Genomic DNA, 26,280 nt, shown 5'->3' on the forward strand with positions numbered 1-26,280 from the left:
AGAAATAAAATATATATTGTTACTGATTTAAAGTAATATTTCAAAATAAAATGTGCAAGAAGTAAAAACTGGTAGAAATCCGAAAGCTTTAAAAGTGTCAGTCCACACAAATCAGTGTATTAACGGATTAATTCAACCTGTTAATCAATGGCAATGTACTTCTGACTTGCTACATGCGTCGCAGAGGGTGAGGGTAATAACAACATTTAAATTGTGAAGTGAAAAGATTTTAAAAACATCACATATGCCCTCCTGTGCCGTTACAAAACATTCTTTGTGTGTGTGAAAATCTCAGGAAGGAGATGAAAAAGAAAAAACTGCTCACGGATCAAATGAATGTTTAACGCTCACATGACACGAAGCAGCACCTAATAAGGCAGTCAGCGAGCGACTGCATCTGATTTTCCTGTCAAGGCTCAGCCGTAAAAGAGACAAAAGCCTCAGACATTTGCGTCAGTGGCTCTTCCCACTCAGGCCTCGTCTGACTATGTAAGGAAGTGTCTCGACGGAAATTGAACTCACAGGAGCTCTTCTTAAAAACGGCGCTGCTCATGAACTTGAAGAACCTGTCGGCGTAGAAGCCTGGCCGGTGGACTGAAACAGTGTCCTGAGGGAGAGACGGAGATTAATGAGACGATTAGTGCATGAATAAATGATCAAACCATTGCTTACAGGTGATTCCATTGTCTATTAGTCACTTAAGTGTCTTCAGTAAAGCTTTTCTCTTGCTCAAAAACACAGACAGAACAACACATCGGACAAATGAAAGACAGAAAACAGCCAGACCAGGACCGTCGTGATAGTTATCGACTAATTGTACGATATATGGACATGATCTCGACGTTATTTACTTAAATATTTTTATATTTATATGTTGGAATATTCTTAAGAATTAAAAGTTATATTACATTATATTAGTGGCATAAAATGGTCTTAAAATGACAATAACATTGTTTTATTGTTATTGTTTTAATTATTTCAGGGACAATATATCGTCCAACAAAAGTAGTTATTGTGGCAAGCCTAAGTCAGACAAGGGTAAAGACACGTCCCTTTATTATTTATGTTGCAGCAGACTGACAGAAGACACTTGGTGTTCGGTTTAGACTGATAGAAGGAAGGAGGGATGGAGTAGCGAGGAAGGAAGTGAGGAGAGAGCAGCTCTGTTATTATTAGCATTATGGCATTAGCATCACTGGACTTCACCATAAGTAACACCTTTGAAGGCATTCACCTAACTGAGGCAACTGTATGTAACAAAGAGAGCGGAGTGCAGAGTACCTACTATCATCATCAGCAGTGACGCACAGGAGGCTGTTAAGGTGCTGCTTGCTCGTCACGCGTTTATCTTACGTATTATTGCGTTTCAGAGTGGGACAGCGGAGTGGGTAAGGAGAGAGCGGGTAGAGCTTGAGGACAGATTCTATCTGGAGAACAATCTGGTGATGATGTACAGTGTAAACCCAGAGCAGAGGACGCGAGGTGCTCACAATATAAAATGTTGCATAGGCTGGTATGAGCTGCCAATCCTCACGGTTTAGGTTTGTTTATGTATTGTTTCTGATTTGTTGATATTGAAATATTTGCATGATGTTACATGTTGCATTTTGATGCTCACACATTTAAGTGTTCAAAGGGATTTATTCAGAAAGCAAAGAGACATACAGTCATTCATTATTAAATAGTGAAACTGTATGTCTGTCAACAGGAGACTGTTCATAAAGGTCATTTAGCAAAACTCCGTAAGGACTAACCTTCATGACAATGACAGAAAATAATGAGTATGAACGTATAAGGAGTGCACAGTTATATTAAATAATAGCTCAATAAAAGACAACTGTGGCTGTTGATAGGCATACCATTCACATTTGAATAACCCATAGCTCTGCTTAGAGCTGACGTCTGATAAGCTTTAATACAAAAACAAACCCGCAGAGGTGAATGTGTCTACATAGACTTGCTTGCTGCTCACAGACACAAAGACACGAAAACAGAAAAAGCTGGAGGTTATTGTTTATGGGGTCTGGGCCTAACTAAATGTAATTGCTGTGTTTTTGTGTAGTCTCCTCAGAGAGGGCCCGACTGTATGTAAGCAAAACCAGCCCTACAATGGAGAGTCAAGACTAAAAACCTGTTAGAGTATGAGCTCCTGTATAAGTGTGTGTGTACTTTATGTTTCGGACTCATCTGACTGGCTGTGTTTCTATGTAAGAAGCTATTAAAAACTCACCCCGTCATGAACCAAAGCCTTCCACGTGTGCTCCAGTTTCTTGATCAGCCTGCGGAAACAAAGAGAAGCACAGTTTAACACAGTGACGTTAAACATGTCTTATATATTAGGCTCATAGACACATGAATATTTGGGCTGAGGACCTTAAATGTGTTGATTCAGTGTATGGTTTAAAGAAAACACTGTCACACAGTGCACATTCAGTTATCTGACTTTCATCTGTGTGGGTATCGTATGATCACATGACTACTGTGATGATCACCTGTAGGATTGCAGGATGTCGATGATTCCAATGTAGAGAAGAAGTCTCTCCCCTTTTCCATTCACAGCTGGGATACCGCCCATCCTGCAATGAGAAGAAAAACAAAGCTGAAATGAAAAGTATGTCGTGAACTTGTGCATTTGGATGCTGTGAGTCAACACTCCCTGCAGGCAACTCACAGTAAAAACTGTATATTTAGTGTGTTGTTTATTATAAAGCAGCTACAGGAAGTATTTGGACATTTTTAAGCATTATTTTGAATCACAAAATCCCATTATTTAATAAAAGCTAAGTACTTGTGATTTGACAATTTTATTACAGGGGCTCTTTTAGACATTTAAATTAAAAACCATCTATTATTTTTAATGGACAAATAGACCTCCTGTTCTACACTATAAGGTGCAGCACTTCTCATAATTAAGTGCAAATGTTTCAGTTAAGAATTTCAAAATAAGGGCATATCTTAATGATGATGATAATATGTATTGATGCTTTTACTTTGATGTTATTGGATCGTTTGTCACTTCCTTCAAATTCCTTCACCCCTGTCATTTCATAGCTAGAAGGTTTTTAATCCACACTGAACCGAAACACAGCCTGAGATCTTTTGGCACGACACCACTGACTGTTTGATGGCTAAATCTCAGGTTTGCCTTCAGGGTCACTTAAAAGTGGAGCAACCTGCTTTAGTGTCATCCTGTAATCCCTTTAGACTAGAAGAGGCAACATTTTCTGGAAACATTTTTGCCCACTCAAGCTGAAAATCCCAGAAGTGAAAACGTCTAAAAAAGGTATGAGAGTTGCAGTTTAAAAGTGTGAAGTGTGAAGTGTAAGCATTTAAAGGAGTGGAAACTGTTTAACAAAAAGAGTTTGAAGAAGCTTTTTGAGAAAAGTTGAAGAGGTGAGGAAGGAGAGTGTAATGACTGAAAGCAGTTGAACTGTCAGGAGAAGAGTAACTGATAAAAGCAGTTGAATTCAAGTGCTCTGATCAAGTTTATTATTGTTATATTATATATGTTCCACTTTGTTTAGCATTAGTGATATGGCATGAAAGTCTGAGACATGAACTCTCACATTTATCCCCTGCTTCTTTTGCCAAAACTTACGTGTCGTCAGTGTCGATGGTCCCTCCGCAGGCGGCTCCCCCCTGGATGGACTCCATGGCGGTGGAGTACAGGGCCTTCTGCTGGGCCACGGGCCTCTTCTCGTCGCTGCCGCCCTGGGAGCCCTCCATCTGCCTCTCCCTCTCCGCCTGGTCCATGTTGTGAACCCCGAGCAGCAGACTGTAGTCCATGATCTTAAAGCTTTCCAGCACCTGAGCAAAGGACACGTGCAGGCAGGTGTAAGTGTTGCAGGGACGTATAAATCTGTCAGAAAGCTTTTATCCAGAGTGCATAACAGGGTCAGCGTCAGAGGGAATGACAACAGGAACTGTACATACAGTGATGTATACACTAATAAACAATGTGTAAAATATATGTGAACAATATAAATTCATTTGAAGTAGTGATTTACAAGAAAAGGGCAGACCTGCCACCAGATCAGACACCTAATTAAACATGCTCGTAACAAAGCTTTCATTTATAGTGAGGGATCCTGGGAACACTCTCATAAATAGCTTTTTCTTTAACTGACTTCTTCACTCCATCCGTCCATGATCCATCCTCCTTTATCAAAAGGTACTCTATGTAACAGTTCACACGTATTAATCGCTTTGTATTTGCAACGGTTATTCGGGCTCCGGAGTGTCTTGCCTCTCTTCAGCTCTCCTACAGCGCTAACCATGTGTAGCTAACATAGCAAAATACTGTCTTAGTTGGATAATGTCGGACTCCCAGAGCTGATCTGGCTGTTCAATGTGCCAGCGTTTATTATGACAAACGGTGTTGACTTTATCCAACAATAAATTATGTAACGAAACAAAGCTACTAGCAAAGAGCAGTGCAAGGCAGGGGCGCTGAATCTAAACTAAGCTGACGATAGCCACGTGGCATGGCTCTAGCGTAATGTTAGCTGATGAAGTCATTTGCAAAGGGTAAACTTGCTAGTATGATGGAGCACATACAATATAGGAACATTACAGATAGTAATGTTATTCTAAATATGATGTATGTTTGCAATGTAATGTCATGCCATGCGAGCATTTGCACAAACAATAGGATGCTGAGTGCAATCCACTTGAATCAAAGCCCCATAATATCTCTTTTCATTTATTTTGGTGGACTTTCTACTCTTTATCTATCTTTCCTTTGAAACGCTGCATTATGACATCACTTGATCCTTCCTTCTACTATCCCCCTAATCCTCCCTGCTAACCTTTACTGCCTAGGACCCCCCCCACTCTCTCTCTCTAGGGAGATTCTCTCTACAGACTCTTGATCAGAGTGTTGTATGAATCCTCCTTCAGAATCAGTAACTTCCCTCGTCATCACCCCCTAGGCACCTTCTCCCTCCTTCCTGCAAGCTCTCTCGCCTGTCTATCTCAACTCCCTTCATCTCACTCACCAGGCAGTCCCTTTGTAGGGTCTTGACCAGCGCGTTGTAAGTGTCCTGGTCCAGCATCAGTCCGTCCTGCAGGTCTTGCATGAAGTCCAGGTCTTTGAAAGTGGGCCTGGCTTTTTCTCTTTCCTTCTTGGATGCTCGCCTCTTGTAGGTGGAGCCCTTCATGTCGTATTTGAGGTGCATGCGAACTACGCGGGGAAGGACGTTGTTCATCACCACCACGCGGATGTTCTTCCCGCCCGACTGGACACAGTAGAGGCCGAAAAACTTGGGCAGCAAAGTGCGAGGGTTCTGATTCAAGTTCTGGAGAAGAGTGCACGGCAGAGGGAGAAAGCAAAAGGTCTTTAAAGGTCTCATAAATTGGTTTCTGCTGACGTGCTTTGGCAGGATGTAGAGACAGGACTTAACATTGGAGGGGTTTAATTGTGGGGAAAAGCTGACATTTGACAGTATTGAATTTTCATATAAATGCCCAAGACCAAGGCGTGCTAACTAAAGTTTTTTGACACTTTGCAGGAGGAGAAAAGGAAACATGATGCAATCATTTATTATTTCATGGGACCTTTAAGGGTTAAACAATTACCTGAGCAATAGTATAAGTGATACATGATCTGCAAATAGCAAATAAACCTCACACAATTCTCAGTGTACACACACTGGCCACAGTTACACATTTATTCATCTGACCGCACCAGGAAAAGCATTACATAACAAACAGAAGTCAAGATCTCACAGAGCTATGAAACATTGAGTCATTTTCTCTAACATAAATGCCCAAAAAAGGAAAAGGGCGCACGATTGTCAGCGTATACAAACACAATTAGCTTAAACTTTTAAATAGTACTTTAACTAAGTGCCTATCTCAATTTATTTTACATGATTCTGCATTTACTCTACACAAGACTCTCCTCAATCACCAATCTGTGCTGAATATTTCAGTCGTCAATACAAACAAAGAGGTTAGTGTGTCTGGGTGCTCAGTTAAAAAGCGGCTTTGACCTTGGGACCTGGGCCAACCCAGTCCCCATTAGAGAAATGAGGGAGAAGAGGAAGAGCGATAGCACATAGCATTCAGGAGTAGATATGAAGAGAAAGAAAGAGGAACCGGCAGAGGAGAGATGAAGGATGAATGTGGAAGTATGGCTAAAAGGCTCAGCACTTGTGTAAGTGACCTTCAGATGACAGAAACTGGTAGAGAGAGCAAAACAAAAAGATAGAGATTGCAAATGATAGAGAGAAAGAGCATCCTCTGCCCTCAGCCACACACGACCCTTCTGTCAATGTTAAGAGGGCAGAGCAGTGATGAGCCAACAACAAAGACACGTGAGGGAGAGGAGAGGGAGGAGAGCAAATATGAAAGGCTGGAGAAAGAGTGGATTAAAACACGAGGCAGGCAGAGCGACACATAAAGGGAAGTAAATTACATCGAGAGGGAGAGAGATAAGACTTTAAAACATGAGAAAAGATCGCAAGGCGTATAATAGACGGGCTAATACACAGAAGGGAGAGAAGTAACAGCAGTGGAGCCTGTTACATCACTGTGATCTGTATGCTGCCCAGAGCCAGACTCCTCAGCCAGCCCTCCACCATCAGCCAGTCAGCTGTGGAAGTCATGAGGAGCTCCACCAATGACGGCCTAATGCTTTGTGAGATTTCTACACTGTGCTTATGTTGGCGTGGGTTTGATTTGTTCATCTGTGCTATTCTGCCTCTTTTTCCAGAGTGCACCTGCTGTGGCCTCGGGCTACAGCCGTCTTACATGAGCCTGAATATCTCTGTTTTCATTAAACCTCTTTCTTGGACTAATTATTCCTGCAAAAAAATGCTTCAGAGCATTTCAGGCCAACGGAAAAAGGTCACGGTAAATACGCTGAGCCTTTAACATCCCTAAATGATTCAATACATTCCTGCAGTGGTCTTTGGCCACGGCTGTTGGCACATGAATAAAAACAAGGCTGAAGGCCGTGAACCTCAAGAGGCTGGAATAGTAGCATGGACATACATGGAGCTGTTGCTGGTTGATTTCATTCAGACTGAGCCTGCAGACTGTGGCGTGGGTGGGAGGGGGTACTGTTGGCGCAAGTCAGGCTATGTTAGGCTTATGTGAAACACACCGGCCAGTCTCTTGTGAAACCGCATAGCCCAAGGTTTTAGTCGGATATGATTGAGTTGTTATGTCTGCTTTATATGAAAAGGATGTCACGCTTGGATGAGAGATTGTCAATGTCTTATGTAAACCTGAGATCTAAAAATAAAAGTCAAAATGAAAACATCAGTTGGACGCCGGCATTTTAAATAAACGTGTGAAGGCTGCATGTGTGCAGTGACCTCTTTAGACCGAGATACATGAGCGCAGACAGGCTTCTCCACCCGTTGTACAGTGTGTATGACTCTTATTGTAAGGGGGCTCCGATCGATATCGTCCAATATTAGTTGGAAATAGCTGGATAGATACTTTATTGATCCCGAGGTAAACTTTGTCCCATAGTTTGTTCTCTTTAAAGGACGATGAGATGACGCAAAACGTCCCGTAAAAATGGCTTCACCAGAGTTGTGAGTTGGGCCTCTAAAGCCCCCTTTACACAGCCTGCTTAAGCCGGGGCTGTTGCAGCGTTATTCTGCTTCGCTGTTCTGTATAAAAAGTATTGGGGGGGGTTATTGTTGCTCTGCCACTAAGCCGGCAGCGGAGTTAGTCACAGAGCTGAATCGATGTCTGTTTAAAAAGGGACAGCCAGCATAGCGCGGCGATACACACACACACACACACACACACACACACACACACACACACACACACACACACACACACACACACACTAAACATGCTACACGTCAGGCCTACATGCTTTCTAAAATCCCAACTGGAGCAGCATCAGCTAGGCTTTGTTTAGTTCATTCTGAAAAAGCAAAGGCGGAGAATGAGGTAGTAATGAGCAGAGAGTCTCTAAGAGAGAGAGGAGAATATGTTGCACGTTTCCGCCCAATTTAAATAGACAGTTGTCAATTCATGATACTTTCTCATCTCCTAATTGTAATGCTTAATATACAATATTGTTTAGAAAAGTTAAATCATTTGATAAATAGAAGCCATTAAATAGAGCAGGATCGATAAATGCCAATACTGCTTCTAGCGATCGCCCTAACAAAATCCTGATCGGTGCACCCTTAGCTTATTGTTTATTTGAGCATGTATATTAATACGCATGAGAAATAGTCTTTCTCCACGCATTAATCTGCAAGTGTGATGCCTACCATGAAGGGACAAAAGGAGAAAACCGACTGAACCTGAAAGTGTAAAGGCTCAGTAATACGGCGAAAACATCTGAAGTGCAGCTTATTTGACTTAACTTTTACATAACAGGACAATGACATGTATTTTTTCCACACACACACACACACACACACACACACACACTTTGCTTACCATGTAGTATCCAGGCAACAGTTTCTGTAAGAATTCAGCCTCCTTGTGCATCACAGTCTTGATGATGAACTCGTCGTCCCTCGTCAGATAAAAGACCGAGCCACTCGCACCAGGATTGGACAGCTCGATCAGAGGCTCATTACATAAGGAGTACTGCAGGTGCACGCAGAGACACACACACACACACACACACACACACACACACACACACAGGGAGAGAGAAAATGCTGGTCAAATAATTGAAAACCTTAAACACTTTATTATATTATATATTATATTATTAACCAAACATTCTCAAAAAGACATTGTAATGTGAAAAATGATTTTCCTGATAACCTAACCCAAATACAGAGATGGCCTGCACCGGCTAAAGATGTGAAGCTGCTCCCTGAAGGCTTTGTTCTCTGCTAATGATAATGAGATAACAGCTTAGTTGTTGTCGGAGCTTAGTGAATCCGGGGTATTTGTTTTACACTTCCACACTCTAATTCTCACTCACATATGCAGCCACATGTCTAGTACAGTGAAGAAAGGACACAAATCCGTTAAAATATGCCGGACTCCTCTCACACAGGCAGCAGTGCTCCCGAACACTGTTGCCTGCAGTGCTGACAATGAGCTCCTTTCAAAAACACTGGTGATCAAAACACAAATAGCGAATGGAGTTGTCGGCACTCGCAAATAACTACGCGACACTTTGAATGATGCACAGCAGCAGAAGGAAACAGGCGTGATTCAGCCCTGGGCTTCACTCAGCGTTTCTGAGACATTTGTGGCTCAAACACAAAACAGCATCTTGACACACATATGCATAGAGCCCAAGATAATAAATAAATAAATGGCAGAATTAGGAGAAGAAATGATGGTATGAAGTAGATTGTGGGTGAGAGAGAAACAACTGGGGAAGAACTGTAGTAGAACAGAAGCAGCTAATGTAGATTAGACGGATTTAGATGTCAAATTATGATTCTAGCTCTTTTAATACACACATTAGACTCCTGCTGATATGACGGTTAGCTCAGATAATTAGCTTGTTCTCTCCCCTTCTCTCCGCTGCTTAAAAGCAAGTAATGACGGACATAATTTAAAAAAAAGAAAGGAAAACATCCTCTTGGAAGAGCCTGACATTTAGTTTCCTACCTTTTTTTCCCCACTTCAACACACAGCTGAACAGGGGGAGAGGAAAAGTGTGAAAATGGCTGACTGGAAATGGTAACATGCACACAGAGTGGCAGGTAAAAGGATGTGCACATTACTTTCACACCAGGATTGCTAATATAACTGACAGGAAAGTCCTTTTGTAGATGTGGTTAAACAACCTTAGAGGTGATAAAGTTGGGGTGGGAAATGTAATATGTTCACAATTCCATCTGATCGTACCTGCCGTAGTCGATTGGAATTTATCACAAAGTGTGAGTGCAAAACAGATTATTTACCAAATGCTTTCCCACTAAACACTAAATCATGAGTGCTAGTGCAAATATGACCTAAATCCCATTTCTCTAGAGCTGCATAAATTGGTCCAATGATTGATTAGTCGATGGAAAGAAAATTAATCTGCAGCTGTTTTAAATCTATTTATCATTTTAGTCATTTTTCAATCAAAATAATAAATGATCACCGGTTCCAGCCTCCCAATGTGAGCATTTCATGCTCTGCTTTGATATATATGATACAAAACTTTGTGTTTTAGACTGTTGGTCAAATAAAACAAATATGTTTATTACTGTGGGAAATTAAAACAGATTTTTATTTGATATTTTTAGACAAAACAAATAATTGCTATTTGCAGTCCTGTCTGTTCACACCGGAGGATCTCTGCTGGTGAGAGTGAATGACATTCGATGCAACAGCTGTGGGGAACACGGCGGTGGAATGGCCAGGACCCTGGACAACAGGCTGAATAAACACCGGACACAGAAAACATCGGCCGAAACCTGTGACAGCATCGAGCCAAAGTTATCACCTGACCAACACTCTCAGGTCACATGATGAAGCCTGGACCAGCTCCATTTGCTGAATGGAGACCGTGAGATGATGCTAATTATATAGACTTTGTTTTATACATGAAGTTAATGTATATTTAGTTTCAGATCAGTCTGTTGTTTGTTGCTTTTGTGCTGCTTATGTAACAGCTCTTACAGGGACACAAATGAGTCTTTTCACTCTGTACGTTTGACAGTGGTGTTAGAATCAAAGTGTTGGTTACACCCAAAGCAGTGTCCATGCCTAACAAGTTACACAGACATGTCAAGATGCTCCTCCCAAACACCGCATTTAGACCTCTGTGGAAAACTCTTTTAAAAGGTGGACTGATCTGTTGTGGAAAACCTCCCATATTGTTAGTTACACTATGAATGTAATGGGGTACTTAATTGACCCAATTGGGATATTATTTTTTAAATGTTCTACCTCCACAGGGGGTCTAGAATTAGAATCAGGTAGATCAGCACGCCTGGCATCTGGAAGAGATTCAGGGTCTCCCTTAAAAAAAACAGCAGGAGAACTGAGTCCCCTAAGGATGCGCTCTATCAATTAAGCAAATTAGAAAACCCTATCCCACTAATGTTAGTACAAGCGGCTAAACACTTAATTAGCGAGAACATTTACATGAATGTAAGCAGGATAAAGGAAGGAAGAAGAAAGAGCTTCTGTTTCATTATACCTCCAGTAAAACTTCAGTGTAACCGAGTAAAATGAGTCTGATAGCAAGTCGATGGTAACAAGTCCCCTGATGGCTTGTGTGGACATGATGTGTTGAGTGACCACAGGCCGGCTGAGAGAGATGGCAGGAACGAGGCAGGATGTGGTGTTTCCACGTGGTTGGAGAACCGATGCGTTAAAGATATGTGCATATGAAACATGCAGACACACTGACTTAGCATTGTATGTATATTCTGCTAGACCGCTCAGGGCACAGCGGTGAATCATCATCCTCCAGGTCCTCCACGCTGATGAGGTGTGACAAGCTGCAGACCTCCCTTCCCTCTCTTCAACCATCCTCTGCCCTCTCTAGTGCTTCTCGTTCTCATTCTTCCCCTCTCAGCTCTCTACCGCTTCTTAGCGCAGTTCTCATCTTTATGAATTCCATTTTAGTCATATTAATTGACGTATTGTTTTCATTGTCTTTTCCATCTTCCCTCCCGTCCCTTTCTTCTTCCATCCCTCTCGATTGCTCTCTCTCGCTTCCTGTTGAACTCTATCCCTCTGATTAGAGCTGATATTAGTAGTTTGATTCCCACCATAGTTAGCCATCTCAATGAATCCTTTTCTTTCATTTTGTACCATATAGTTCTAAGCATGTGTCGCATCCATGTGGTAATAATTCACTTTTAATTCATTTAGAGGACACAGACACAGTAACATCTTACCAGGTAGTCATCCGGCCTGATGCCAAACAGTTCCCTGAAGTAGCGGAAGGCCACCGGAGCGTATGTCTTAAAGCGGAAGTCCGGGAAATGGTGGGCTGGAGTGAGGTTGCTGCCTTCACTAAAGAATAGAAAGATATCAGAGCACATACGATGAGAAGACAGAAATCAAATTCATATTTTTCTCACGTGAACATTAAAGTGGGTTAACAACATATCAGCAGAAAACGTAATATTGTATTATCCATATGTGCATTGGAAACATGCTGCATGTATACATTGTGTCTTTCTATGTGTTTGTCTGCAGTAGAGACCTGGGGAAAAAGATGCTCTCCACCACGTAGAAGTCCTGCATCAACACATCTCTCTCAGGCTTGGAGCTCAGGTTGCCCACTGTGTAACCGATGCCCAGCTGGATGGCACCTTTCAAGGCTGAGGATGTGGTCTGTGTAGAGACGGAGGCAGAGAGAGATGTGCCGAGTGAAATACTTGGCCCTTCTTTAGGGCTGGGCGTTGTGTAAAAAAAAAGGACGATACCTGTAGCAATACCCTTAAAGTGACACAGACACCAAAAGAGGACTTAAAAAAACTGTACAACTGCCAACTCTGTGAAATACAGAGCACTCGACTTCACCACAGTACAGACAGTATGGGGTGTAGCTTGAAGAAAGCTTGTAGTGAACGGCTGCGAGAAAACCGTACAAATAGTAATATTTCTAGATCTGGGTACAGAAAAGATCGAATGCAGGTATTGTTTGACTTTGATACTACCTGGTACTGGGTTATTTCGGTATTGAGTACCCTTCTTTAACCCTCACCGTACACGAACGCTTCGATTCATTCATGTTCGATTGAAGATCATTTCAGACAGAAAATACTTTTAACATGGTTTTACTATGTAACACTTTTATTGCAAAAGAAATCCAGCATGTGTTCTGTTTTAGGGGCAACATGGAGTCTTGACATGTTTAGAACCAGAGAATACATCATATGCTACAGGCATGTGCTGTCTACAGTACCTTCTTGTAAGTAGTTTCCCCTGATGCATCCACCCCTCTGTGGCCAATCTTCTTTCCCTGACCAGGCTGGCCGGAGGATGAGGGCATCTGGCGAGACAAAGAGAGAGACTTGTGTTATGGTGACAGGTGGATTTGCACCTGTTCATTAACATTGATTATTTAAATATTAAAGACTGGAGAGTGACACATTAATGCATGAGAGCCAGCTTTGATGTCGTGAACTAACTTTCATAGAGCAGACCAGGTGTTCATTTTGAATCAAAATGCAAAAATGCAAAATTGCCTTCCTCCATCTAACTCAAACTGTGCATAGCGTGGGGTCTGATAGCACAGTTTGTAATCTGATCTGATGTAGAAACTGCTCTAATGGTAGAAGCTGCAGTGGATATTTTAGATTTTAAGGCCAGACATCCATCGTTAATACTTCTGGTGCTGTTGTAAGTTATGATCATTGAGCTTTTTGGTTTAAATTGGCATTGAAGTAGAAATAAATGTCCCCAGAAGACTCAAATCAAACAAATTGTGCAATACCTCTAATGGTTGCATTAACGTACGGTCCAGTAGCTAAAGTGCCAGATGGATGAGATTTACTAAATTAGGAGGATTAACATAATGTGAGCCAAGTTCTCAAGCAAAGACAAAGAATACTAAATCGATATTTAAAAACTCTCCGGCCCTTCGTAGTCTGTACTGACCTTTGTGTTAGTCCTAATGCACCAAGCGAGGAAAATATGAATTGACCCAATGATTAATTGCATTAAATCCTCAGTGGTTTCATTAGCGCCTGGCTAAAACCAAAGAACTCGATGTTATTGTTGTGGAGGATCACAAAGGAACTAAAAAGAGCCGTTACAGAGGGGATGATCACAGGGACAGAGGGTCGCTCACCTCCGTGATGAAGGCTTTCCTAGCAGCAGCATCTGAGAGAGAGAGAAAGAAAAAGGAGAGAGACAGAGATGACTGTGTTGCTCTGAGACAGAGAGGCTCCATTACTCAGCATCATTAGTACTCTCTGGGACAAAGATGAATACCACAGGGTGGACAGAGCCGTCCAACATTATGTAATAACAGTGTGGGTGGAGGAACTGCAGGAAACAATAACGTCAGCTACAAGGGCACCAAGTCCTTTGTAAAGCCTTACTGTGTGTGTGATGCAATGCATGTGTAGCCATGCTAGCAGCACGGCAATATCTGTGTGTCTGACGGTTGGTCCAGCATTTAGGGTCAAATGTAAAGTGTAAAGGGTTAAACATAAAAATCCCTATTTGCACACGTTCGTGCTGCACATTCGCACGGATACGTTTCCATTTTAATGACATTATCCCCTGAGTATGATGTCAGGTCTCTGAGTACCATCTGCTTATATTAGATAGTATACTATATAATATTTATATTTAATATTATTATATTATATAAGCCTAGTTATGTTTATATAATATTCACAAAGACCTCTTGCTCCGGTTGCTGTGCGAATAGCGAGATGAGCCTCCTCAATTTGAAACTAAAGTGCTTTCATTTATAATTGCCAGCCTCCATAATTCTTGACCTGGAGAGAACTGAAAACTTTGCAAAATAAATCAAAGCTTAAATCACTGAGATGCCGATTTGCAAGGGACTAGTAGTAACTACACACTCCCACTGCTTAGCAATCTAAACTGAAATATGTTTCACGAACAAATGCAAACAGCAAACATTAAAAATGCTAATCTAACAAATCTCAGAAGTACATCAGATTTACATCTGTTATGTTGTGACAATTTTATGTCTAATAACAGAGTGAAGGCAGTAGTAAAATGCAATCAGAGGAATGTTTTCGCCAGCAAGTCCTGAAATAGATGCATAATTATAGACGTATACCACTCAGCATAATAATGGAGACAAGGCTCAGGAGGGCAGGAAAGAGAGAACACAAAATGAGCAGATGAACGAGTGGAAAGAGACAGAAGAAGAGGGTTTCAGACAAAAGTGAGGTGGAGTAATTCTCTCTGTTATCTTCATAACCTAAATCACACTCAGTCGCCCAGACGGGGGAATTTATAGAGAAACTACAGATTTATTTATTCATAAATAATAGAGGGTATCAGTGTCGAGATCAAATAATCCTAATTGGAAAAACACTTTGGACAAGACACAAGTTTTATTTCTGTTTACTCTTAACAGATATATTATTGTTTATGACATTGCAATGCATTTTGCACATGCATTAAACTTAAAAGTACATAATACATTTTGAAACCAGGCATACAGAGAACATTAACGGTGGCTCTGTTCTATGTCCCAGTAAGTCATGTGACAGTGAGCCAGCACGCACGATACCAGGACCCTAAAACCGAAACAGCTACATGGAATTATTATTTAATATTAATTATTAATTATTTCATGCAAAACAACAATTGTTATTCACAGCTCACATGTTAGAGGTATAAAGTTTGGGAAATATTGTATGGTTGTAAGAACTATGTTTTAGCACTTTGATAGGTTCAAAATGGGTTCTTTGCTCATTTATAAATATAATATATAAATTTCGCCAGTGTTCACCTGGCGAGACACAAACGATATCTGAATCGATATCAAGCGTCTCTGGTCTCCGTTCCGCCTGCCTGCCTTGCCTCTCGTGGACGCCCATGTGACTGAGCCACAGAATAGCCTGTTTGCCTCCCCTCCTCCTGCTCTGTGTCTCTATCTCTCTCCCTCTGTCACACATGCTCAGATTTGCACCGAGATGAGCAAGCCAAAGCGTGCCAATGCGAACCCGGCAACGCTCCCGAGCTGGAACATCAAGGGGATAAAATTTGAAGGAAAAATCCTGCCGGTGAAAGAATGTTTGCAATGCACATAATTAAAGAGGAAGCTCTTCAGCCTTTTACCATCCCATACTAGTTACAGTATGTGTGTCTGTAGGTCCAAGTGTGTGGATGCATTTGATTGGCTGGTTATGTGTGTATTGGCTTTTACATTTCCAAATGCCTGTTCCCTATGTGTGCGAGTGTATGTCATGTGTCTTACTGCATCTGCAATCACTTCCTTGCATGTAAAGACAATGTGGGAATGCATGTGAAGGTATGTGTGAGGGGGTATGAGTGTGTGATTGCTAGACTTCAGGTTTTATAGCATAGTGTGTGTGCAGTGAATGAGTCAGGCTGTGTGTGTGTCCAAGCATGTGCTCCATCTCTCCCTGCGGAACTCAGAGCAAAACCACCAGCGTGACGGTTTAACCAGAAACACAGACCGATTTGTACCCCACTGCCTAATCTCTCTTGGGAAAAAGCTACAAACCACTTTGCTTCATATACAGTATATTGTATTAATAACTTTACAATTATGACCAGTCTTAAACATCATGGTAATGCTGTTGTTTTCATTTCTTATACATTTTGCTGTCTTTAAAATAAAGAGCAGAGAGCAGTACTTATCTTTGTTCTATCGGTCTGACGTTGTTGCCAGCGGATATCCACATAACGCAAACGAATATTCATTCATTGTTTACGGTCCGATTAGCAACTTCAGATGGAGCTTAAATAAACAGATATCTGCATATGAATGCATTATACGTTTATGGATAAACAAATGTTTTTAAAAGCTACAAAAATGTGTCGTCAGACCAGAGCCGATGGGTTCCAAGATTGTATTTCTGCCAATGCGTTCTGACTGTGTACATGTATGTAATCAAAGACCGCTCAAACGTGATTGGTCAAAACTACTCGGACTTCAAACAGACAACAAAAGAAACTCAGAACGCTTCCGATACCAGAATCTTGTCCCGTTGTCAACAGATTCTGATTCATTTGCAGAGATCTGTTTAATTAAGGAGATGAATCTTTATATGACCTTTCTGGATTCACTTAATATATTCCAATTTGCATCTATTATCCATGTCCTCAGCAGCAGAATGAAATTAAGTTGCGTGAGGACAGATATGATTAGTGAAAGAACAGAGATGTGTGAAGGCTAGAGTAGGAGCCATGCAGAACTACATTTAAACGTAAGCCATTACATTTGTTTGTGCCAGACTGAAATGTAATTATATTATGATTACAAGAAAGCAACCTATTGTGACAAAAACTTAACTGCCCTGCTGCTATTACTATAGCGCTAGTGATAATATAACAGAAATGGAGAGACATAAACATGATGTAAGTATTTTACAGCGAAATAAAGCAGAGGACACAGTAATATGGGATACTAAAAAGCTGGGGGGGGGGGGGGGGGGTTCATACATAGTGCTTCTTTCTACCATATTTCATGATGGCTTTCCTGTAAGCTGTGAGAGAAACATCTTCAGAAATGCCTCTACCCTACAGCACAGGAGTCTAACATGATAACATGTTATCAATGTTAACATCCCTCCATCTAGCTTCAACAGGTACCCAAGTGATTTCATCCATGCCACTGAAAAGAGGCTTCAGAATGAGGACATGAGGAAAAATAGGTCTTACTCCTCCCATCATGCTGCAGCAGCAGCAGCCTGTAGAGTTCTTCAGGGGATGGAACAACAAATAGACCCATAAAAAGAAATAGCTTCTGGGTGAGACTGTTGCCTAGACGGACTGCTATGTGCTGGTTTAATGGCCCACTCTTCCACCCTTAAGAGAGGTCCATTACCAGCTGGTGATAGCCATGGAAGGTGAAGCAAAACACAGTCTTTGTATATGCTTTTCACACAAACCCTGTGTTTGATGCAAGGACATGTTCAAACCTAGGTTTGACCCATTAATGTGTGATAGTGGTCACAGCTTAAAAGGGATAGTTCAGAGATCCGACGGGGAACTGAAGCCGTTACAACCACCTATGCTCTCTTCAAAGCCACCAGACTCCTTTGACAAAAACACTATTTTAACCTCGCAGAACACCGGAGTTGCTGGTCCACCGCTGCCTTGATCGGTTAGTTTGTGTTATTGTGTCACAAATACAAAAATACAAATCAGTTCAGCAGACAGCTGATCCAATTACTGAATATAAGTTCATTCAAAATTAGGGTTACATAGTAAGTTATTATAGTCTCAGTATAATAAACTCAGTGTTCCCATAAAGACTTGATGCAATCAAGTTCATTGAAATTGTAATAAAACACTTAAATGTCTGATAAAATCCTTGACGGCCGTTGCCCCCAATAGACGCACTTAGTACCGATTCTTGTCCAAACTTGCTTTACGATGTGGAGGATAATGCAGATCCAAAGAAGCAGCCAAAACCCATATAGATCACAAGCCAACTTAGGGTTCTGCTTTATTTTCTTGAACTTTTCCCCCTTTTTAAATGATTTGTAGGGGTTAAAATCTTAACTTGACTTTGCACTTAACTGTGACACTGAGCTGTAATAATAACCTGCATTACGTTCTGTGTCCTGAACTTGGGCAGTACACAGTAAATATGTAAAATCGATAATATCGGCTCTGGATTTATATTTATAATTCCCTCACACACACACACACAAACACACACTTGTGCACACACACAGTTTGTCTCCGTCTTGTTTCCATGGTGCCCCAATTGAGGTCATATTTATGACTAACGCACGTGTGCCTGAAGTCCTTACATGCTGCTGTTAAAGGGGGCATTAGCACAACTACACCCCACTACAGTATACAATTTATAGACATGCATGCATACAGACTACAACTATTGACCCACTCATTAATAAAAACTTCTTGTTTTTAAAACTACAACAACAACAGCAGCATCTATATGATGTCTGAGTGCATCTCAGCAACAAAATCTATCTAAAACAAATAACGACTTGGGTGTGTCACCTAACTGTTAACATCACACTGTGGTGATGTGTCTTACTGACGGCCATGTCTGACCCTGATCAATACTGGGACTCCCCGAGGATGAGCTAAGTAAGAGGCAGTCTTTAAAAGTATTGTTTATTGTCTCGGCAGAGGCTAAATGAGGGTGCCGCGGTCGATTGAGTGTTAATTGTTTATGCCACAACAAAGCAGCGAGTGCGTATCGTGTCAAAGTGCATCTGAACCTGACCAAGAGAAAGCAGAAACCCATCACTGTCAAATTTTAAAGAGCAGGAAAATGAACAAGGCAGCCTTCTCAATACAAAGTGGGGTAAAATACAGTCAGCTCTTGTGTCCGTGTTATTGTAATATTATGTGTGAGGACGAGATGAGTGTTAGAGGAGAGTCATTTGTTCCCTTTTGTGCTGGAAGTTCAGATGGACAGCCGCCTGGAGGACCTCCTTTTTTTAGAATATGTTAATTTATGGTTACCCTCAGCCTAGTTCGCTTGACACAGGAGAGTTATGCAAGAGTGATAGCTGCTGTTTAGACCGAGGGAAGGCAAACTGATCCTAAATCAGTGTCATCAGGCCATTCCACCTCTGAGCCCTTGATCTCAGTAGCCAGCAGGCTGTGTATTTTTCCATGAGCACACCAGTCAGCCAGTGTGCTCCTCATCCTGTCTCTGGTCCGTGATAAAAAAAAGTGAAGGCAGTAAAGAGGCTTACGGAGTATGTTTGGATGCAAACTAGTGTCGTGAGTGGACGATTATCCTGGCCCAAAATAATCTATATTTATGATATCATCACAATATGCTTAAAACTTTTACTGGAACTTAAAACATACTGGAATCACTTTACCTTGAATTTGGTAAAAGAAAATAAGATTTCCATTGCATCACATATAGGACACACAGACCTTGTTAACATTGGCACCAACATAAAACCAAGAGCTCACGCCCACGCAGGCAGTTTGGCTCGGGCAATACATTATTATTCCAGTATTTTTAAATCATGGCTATAATTGTCACTTCTCTTATTCTCATCTCATTACCTTATCAGGAGTAATGGAGAAGCAACATTTGATGCTTTCAGTTCAACATCTAATCTTTATATTGTCTAAAGGAATAATGCAACATGTTGGGATATATGCTTATTTACGTTTTTGGCAAGAGGATCAATACCATATTCATGTCTGTAGACTAACTATGAAGCTCGAGTCAGGAGATGACTAGCTTAGCTTAGCATAAAGACTGGAAGCAGGGGGAAACAGCTAACCTGAGCAGATGGCAGACAGTGATAAAAAAGGAAACATGGATAATGTGTTTACATGCCACAGTATCCTGTTTTCTTTCAGAGTAATCCAGCCCAAACTAGAGCTTCTCTGTTTTTCTGTAACTAGGACATGCTGTTAGCATGCACAAGCACATTAACAGGATACTCTAAAAGCCCGGCACTAATACGCATGTAAACATACTCCTACGTAGCTGTAAATATCTGTGTGTGACATATCAATAAATCCTCTCAATTGATCATTCATCCTCGCTTAGGGCTACTTGGATGGCAACACTAATAATTTAGGAGTCATCAACTTCTTAATGCTAAGCTTTTAAAAGAGGCTTTAAGAGTTCCACAGGCGGAACAGTATCCGACCTTACAGCTTATCCTTACTGCTTCTGCATGTGAACACACACAGTAACAGACACACGGTGACACCAGCTACTTATAGACTACAGAAGGAAGTATGGTTGAACTGGTTGAAAATGCATTAAACTGACGTGGTGGTGCCGGCACTCATCTACAACCTTCTATCCGAAATACATTTCCTCTCAGCAGTCCTCTGAGTTACTGAACAAAGCGGTGTGCACAGAAGGAGGAAATCTGCTCCATCCTTTGCTGTCAGTGCAGATCATACACTTTGTATCGTGCAGTGAATGTGTGGAGGAAGCAGGGGTTAGAGAGAACAGCTTTTCACTATGCCAAGTCATCCATTACGATCAATGGCATCGAGCAAAAGCAAGCGGGCCTTATAAAATGCTTCCTGCCTTCTTTTGACTCAAAAAACATCCCTTTGAGGCATTTAGCTTGGAGCTAGATGATGAGCAATGCACAACACAGTATGCATACTGCAAACAGCTGCTGAGTCCAAATATAAGAACCTTTATTTACAAGGGGAGTCTTTAAGAAATACTATAGGGCTATTAGTTTCTTTATAGATTAATCTGTTTATTGTTGATTGTCAGAAAGTAGTGAAAAATGCAGATCACAGTTTCAAATTGCTCGTTTTGTAAAACAAGCAGTAAATCACCAAAAGATATTAGTTTACTTTCATAGAATACAGAGAAAAGCAGCAGGCCTTCACAACGAAGCTGGATCCAGAGAATTTAGCTTATAAAATGAATTAAATAATTACTTGATTTGTTTTTCTTTAATTAGTCAATAACAGTAAAGACATATAAAGTTATAACTGATAATACTGTATCATTATAAATGAGATGTAAAGTATTTGGCTGTTGTTTACACACACACACAAAAGATACATTTTGGACATTTGAGTTGAATGATTAATCATTTACCAACAAAATACAAAGAAGATAAATTAGTTTATATGCTAGTCGGTCATTGCAGCCATTTTCACAGGAAAACCTTTAGTACTTATTATCAGATTATTATCAGATCTTTTGCAAAGATGTAAAACAACACACAAAATTTCAAAAACAGACAGACAACTATCATTTTTCGAGCTGGAAACACTTCACACTGACACACTCGCTCCCATGACTTCCAGTTGTCCAGGCCTGACTGTGGTTCAGCCAGACAAACATGCAGACGGAAGATTAGATGCAAATCCAGCTAAAACATAGTTACTATTACTTCACTATCTAATCCCAATCCCATTCTCTCCAGGCCACTAGACTAACTGTCTGGATTATCAGGATAAAATGGCATCAATTTAAGGACAGGTGGAAGTCTGTCTGGTTTTCTGTTCGTTTCGGCTCTGCTTCATTATTAGGGAGAAATACAACTGTTTTACAGTAAGAAATAGTCTATTTATTAAACAAATTTGGACAGGCACTCACTGGTGATTGCAGGGAATGGCTGTATTTCTGTTATATATATATTTCCACATTTCTCTGCTGGTGAAAGGTTGACAAAAATGTTTTCGAATAAAAATGCTAACATCATTAAAATGTCACACCTGCCAGTACTCAACCGTCTGCCTTCGGCATCCTAAATCCATCTATTTACCATTCAAACTGACAATGGGAAGTGGATGAAATGACTGGCTTGGCGGTAACTGGCAGCAGCTAATAACTCCAGACTAAATATTGCCGCTGTTCAGGAGAGGCTGCGACGGTTACATCTTAATTTCACACTGTGGATCACACTAATGGAACAGGTGGATATGAAAGTGAAATTTCTCGTTGGAGAGGCCTGAAAGCTCAGCTGAATTTAAAATGAATTCAAAGTGAAGAGATGCAAAAAGAGGTTGCTTCATTGAAGAGGAGTCTAGCTGCTCGGCCCTGTCCTCACATAATATTAATGAGCACCATAGTGATAGTAGCTGGTTTTTTTACACACACCACAGGGACGCAAACACGTGCATACACCTCCATAAGTCAATACAACAGCAATATGCAGTCGCATGCAGATGTCTACCAGCGTTTGGCAATGTGATGCCTCATGCACAGTGTGAGTCAACATGTAGTCTTGAGTCAGTACAAATACTCATCACAAGAAGAGTTGTAGGAATATTCACAATGGCAATTAACATTTTCTGCTGGACTCAAGGCTCTTGGGGGTGTTGTGTTAATACCGCGGGACTGATATATGTCAAGAGCGTGTGTGTTTTATACTCCCGCAGGGAGGTCTTGCTGCTCCTGAAGAGACTGGCAGGGTAGCAGCACCCTGTTCTCTGGGCAAAGCTAAAAAAAGCTCAGTCCTCCCAGGAAAATCACACATAAACACACATAAGTGCTCAAACTCTTATGCAATTTTAGTATTTTTTTCATTACTGAGCTCCCAGATCAGAACCAAGCTTGGCGTCCTCGCTGATCCGGAAAAATGCAGTCAAAGCAGAGAATAAAAGGTCCTTTTACGGCGAAGAGAGGAGATGAGAGGAGACTAGGTAGGGAGTCATGGGAGTGGATCATACAAATCAACACGGTGGTGATCAGCATGACTCCTGTGTGCTGCTGTTATTGCTGAGAGGAGCATCTTCCACCACGGGTGACTCAGTGGAGGGTAATATGCTGTAACTACAGAAGGAGCACAGTTGCACAACAGCTATTACTGCTGCTCATACCTGTACTGAACAACCTTTACTCACCTGCAGATTTAGTTTGACATCTGGGGCTTAGTTTAGAGCTGAAACTCATGATAATATAATACATATATATATATATATATATATATATATATATATATATATATATATATATATATATATATATATATGTCATGCATTTGTATTACGTTATCTAACTGTCATGAAGCTGTGGAGTAAAAGACTCACAGGACTGGTTTTCAGAATACTGCCCCTGACAATCTGTCACAGTCTTGATTTTTGTATATCCTGTTTTATTTTGAAGTGTTCACTCTCCCTTATGTCACGTCTAGTTGTACTTCCTGTCTGTGTGTTTTCCCTCTGTGATTGTTGATTTGTTCCTCCTGTGTTCGTTCACCTTGCCCTTGTGTTTTAGCTTCTCTCCCCAGCTGTGTCTCGTTCCCCTCGTTTAGTGTCTGTGTATAATATCCCTGTCTTTCCCAGTGTTCCTTGTCCGTTCGTCATCTAAGTGTCACCCTTGCAGATGTCTCCTCGTGCTTCCTCGTGCTTCCTCGTGCTTCCTCGTGCTTCCTCGTGCTTCCTCGTGTCATCCTCGTGTCATCCTGGTTTGTCTTTTCAGTTTACTTTTGTATTTTTGTTATTTTGAAAGCTTTTTGGAATAAAGCCCTCTTTTTGTTAATCTCCTCGTCTGCCGTCTTGCATTTGAGTACTCACCTTTTCCCGACCGGGACACAATCGCTACTTAAATTCACCAGCAATGTTGAAGTAAATTGCTTTAAGTTGACCATGTACCTCAGTCTTAATTAAGATAAGTCTGCCATCATACACATGCAGCAGGGGTATTGCATGTGTCCTTTAGACACGCTAAACTTACACATGCTACACCACACAGGCCACCTCTGCAGGCTGCCATCTGAATGAACACATACTAGAGTGCAGATGATCTGGCACCGCTGTTGTGTTGCAATACGGTTAGTTACTCAGCAAGGTGTACTCTATCATTTACCGTCCTACCTACAGAAAGCTGCCTCTTTCGTATGCACAGTGTGAGTCTGCACTGCCTGTGTTTTCAAAGTGAAATCCTTTCCACAGCTACAAATAGGCCCAGATGAATACCCACAGAGACACTGATGGGCAGACAGCAGCCTTGGTCTTTTGTGAAAGACAATGCAGCAAATAACACAGCCTGCAGCTGCTGATCTAGCTCAACACTGCATAGAAAATGAAGCTTCTTCTCCAAGTTGCCCCAGAATGTCAAAACATGGAGAAAACAAACAGATATGTCTGTGGAGAGAGCCTGGAGAGGAGTGAAGAAAGTATTCTCCCTACAGTGCAAGGAAAAGAATAATCACACAATGATGGGATTTTGCAACATTGGGACTGTGACATCACAAACTGGAAGCCACCGGAGGACAGACTTAAGAAAATGTTGCGCTGCACGTTTCTTTTGTGTTGACACTATGCCTGTAACTAGCATAAAAGAAAGCAGTTAAAAAATGCATGTTACTACAGAGTGAAAACATCTTGTAAATCTTCCACAGAGACAAATCTGACAAACCAGAGCAGTAAAGGCAGCACAGAAACCTTTTGTCAACTAGTCCCACAATGTTTTAAATTGAAAATTTGTTGGTTAATCATTTTAGTACATTATCTAAAGAGCTTATCTGGGGCTTATCTCAGCAGCATGCACTGGAGGAAAAGCAGAGAACAAACCAGTTTATCACTGGGCTGACACACAAACACAAACTCATTAACTACGGGCAATTTAGAGTTTCCACTTCACCTAACATGCATGTTTTTGGACCGTGGAGGAAACCAACATCGACGCGAGGTAAACATGCAAACACAGAAAGGCTCCGACTTGCTAGATTAGGTTCGAAACCAGGACACTCTTACTACAATTAACATCCATCCTAATTTCCTCTGTACCAGAATCGGTCCATTAACTGAAGCAGGCCCCACTCGAGTTCTAATTCCATGTGGATGTTTAAGATGAGTTTGACAGCTTCATGCTCCTGCCCCTGATTATGAAATAATTATAGCCACAGTGGGCACAGTAACTCTCTTAATTGAAAACAGCGGGCCTTATCCCCCCTCTGAGAGAAGCCAGAGCAGTATGACACTGCAGTCATGTTAGTGTAGAACTGAGCCAGAGCCTCCAGTGGCACATATAACCTTTTACAGCTGCAAAGTCACCACAACAGATAGAAAATGCAGCCAATAATCCAACATATGTCTCTCCTGCCTCTCTGTGTCTCCATCTCCCGTGTTTACTCCCCTCACTAATTTTCCCAGCTTCTATTGTCCAAAATATGAAGGACCCTGGACAAGCACAGCACAGAGAGCAGCAAACACTGCAAATGCTGTGGTGTCTGTTTAAAATAGCTAACGTAGCACACATCCGTCACTTGCGAAGCAAAATCAGATGCCTGTAAGACGCGACTGAACTGCTTCATCATCTACGTAAAATAATATGACATCAAATGACCTGGAAGAGGATCAAAATCCTATATAAGCCGTGTGCATTGGCCACCTGGCTACAAACTGGTACTGGACCTCACAGCCACAGGGGGGAAAGAGAGACCTTCGAGAATGCATAAGGAGGAAGCAGATAGATAGTAAGTTCCACCGAAGTCAACCACCTTTTGTGCCTCTGTCAGCAGTTCTGACAGGCATTGCCTAAAGCGGAGAACAGGGGAAAAAAAGCACAGAGGGGGGGGAGGGATTGATGGATAGTGACAAATGAGTGGCTGAGCCATGGGACTCACTCAGCAGGAGGAGGTGAGTTAGGAGAGGAGAGGTTGAAGGTGAAAGGAGATGAGTACGAGTGTGGGGAGAAGATAAGTGAGATTAATGCTGTCGTGCTGGACATGAGACTATAGGGACAAATTACAAATGCCTGAGGATGAGGACCTTTGAATGGAACTAAATGCTCAGACAGATATTTAACAGCCAGCAGTGACATCCACACAAAGCGTTGAATTCACACATTCAGAGCAGATGAGAAGAACAGCGCAGCCGACAATTACACATGCGCAAGATGTGGCGTTAACCAAGCTCTCAGGTTGGTCACTTTGACATGTCATGTTACGTGAACATCTACCATCTCCACCAGCCAATGAGAATCAAGCAAGACCTCTTCAGGTGACATTTCTATTCATTCTGTCAAAGCCAGATTGTCATTACACTGCCATAGAAAAGAAACACAATCCCTGGGTTGAACACACATTTGCTGAATCGCCTTTAATGGTCTATCCCTTTAAGACCCTTCACTAACAGAAGTTGCACGGGAGTCACAGTGTGATGCACACCTACCCCTCCCTACTGCAGGGCTTATCAGACAAACTAGCTTAACCTAGAAAAGCTTTGTATTAGAGGAGGATACACTCAAAGCTACTGTATATAATGAATATACCTTCATTAGAAAAGGGTTGGCAACACTGGGCTGCGTTTTTCTGG

At 41.5% G+C, this 26,280-nt stretch overlaps 1 protein-coding gene across 3 annotated transcripts in view; it reads right to left on the reverse strand.

Annotated features, from left to right (window-relative positions):
• The window catches only part of pip5k1ca (phosphatidylinositol-4-phosphate 5-kinase, type I, gamma a), a 43,554-nt gene that overhangs the window by 13,492 nt on the left and 3,782 nt on the right, over positions 1-26,280 (reverse strand). For all 3 annotated transcript variants that reach the window (XM_029428966.1, XM_029428965.1, XM_029428967.1), the window contains exons 2-11: positions 13,694-13,725; positions 12,806-12,892; positions 12,101-12,231; positions 11,790-11,907; positions 8,419-8,571; positions 4,998-5,297; positions 3,599-3,807; positions 2,493-2,576; positions 2,231-2,279; positions 523-607 (exon numbers count right to left, since the gene is read on the reverse strand). In XM_029428966.1, coding sequence (XP_029284826.1) covers positions 523-607; positions 2,231-2,279; positions 2,493-2,576; positions 3,599-3,807; positions 4,998-5,297; positions 8,419-8,571; positions 11,790-11,907; positions 12,101-12,231; positions 12,806-12,892; positions 13,694-13,725 — 1,248 coding nt within the window. The remainder of the gene's footprint in view (positions 1-522; positions 608-2,230; positions 2,280-2,492; positions 2,577-3,598; positions 3,808-4,997; positions 5,298-8,418; positions 8,572-11,789; positions 11,908-12,100; positions 12,232-12,805; positions 12,893-13,693; positions 13,726-26,280) is intronic.

The sequence above is a fragment of the Cottoperca gobio genome, chromosome 4, assembly GCF_900634415.1.
Source record: "Cottoperca gobio chromosome 4, fCotGob3.1, whole genome shotgun sequence".
NCBI lineage: Eukaryota > Metazoa > Chordata > Actinopteri > Perciformes > Bovichtidae > Cottoperca > Cottoperca gobio.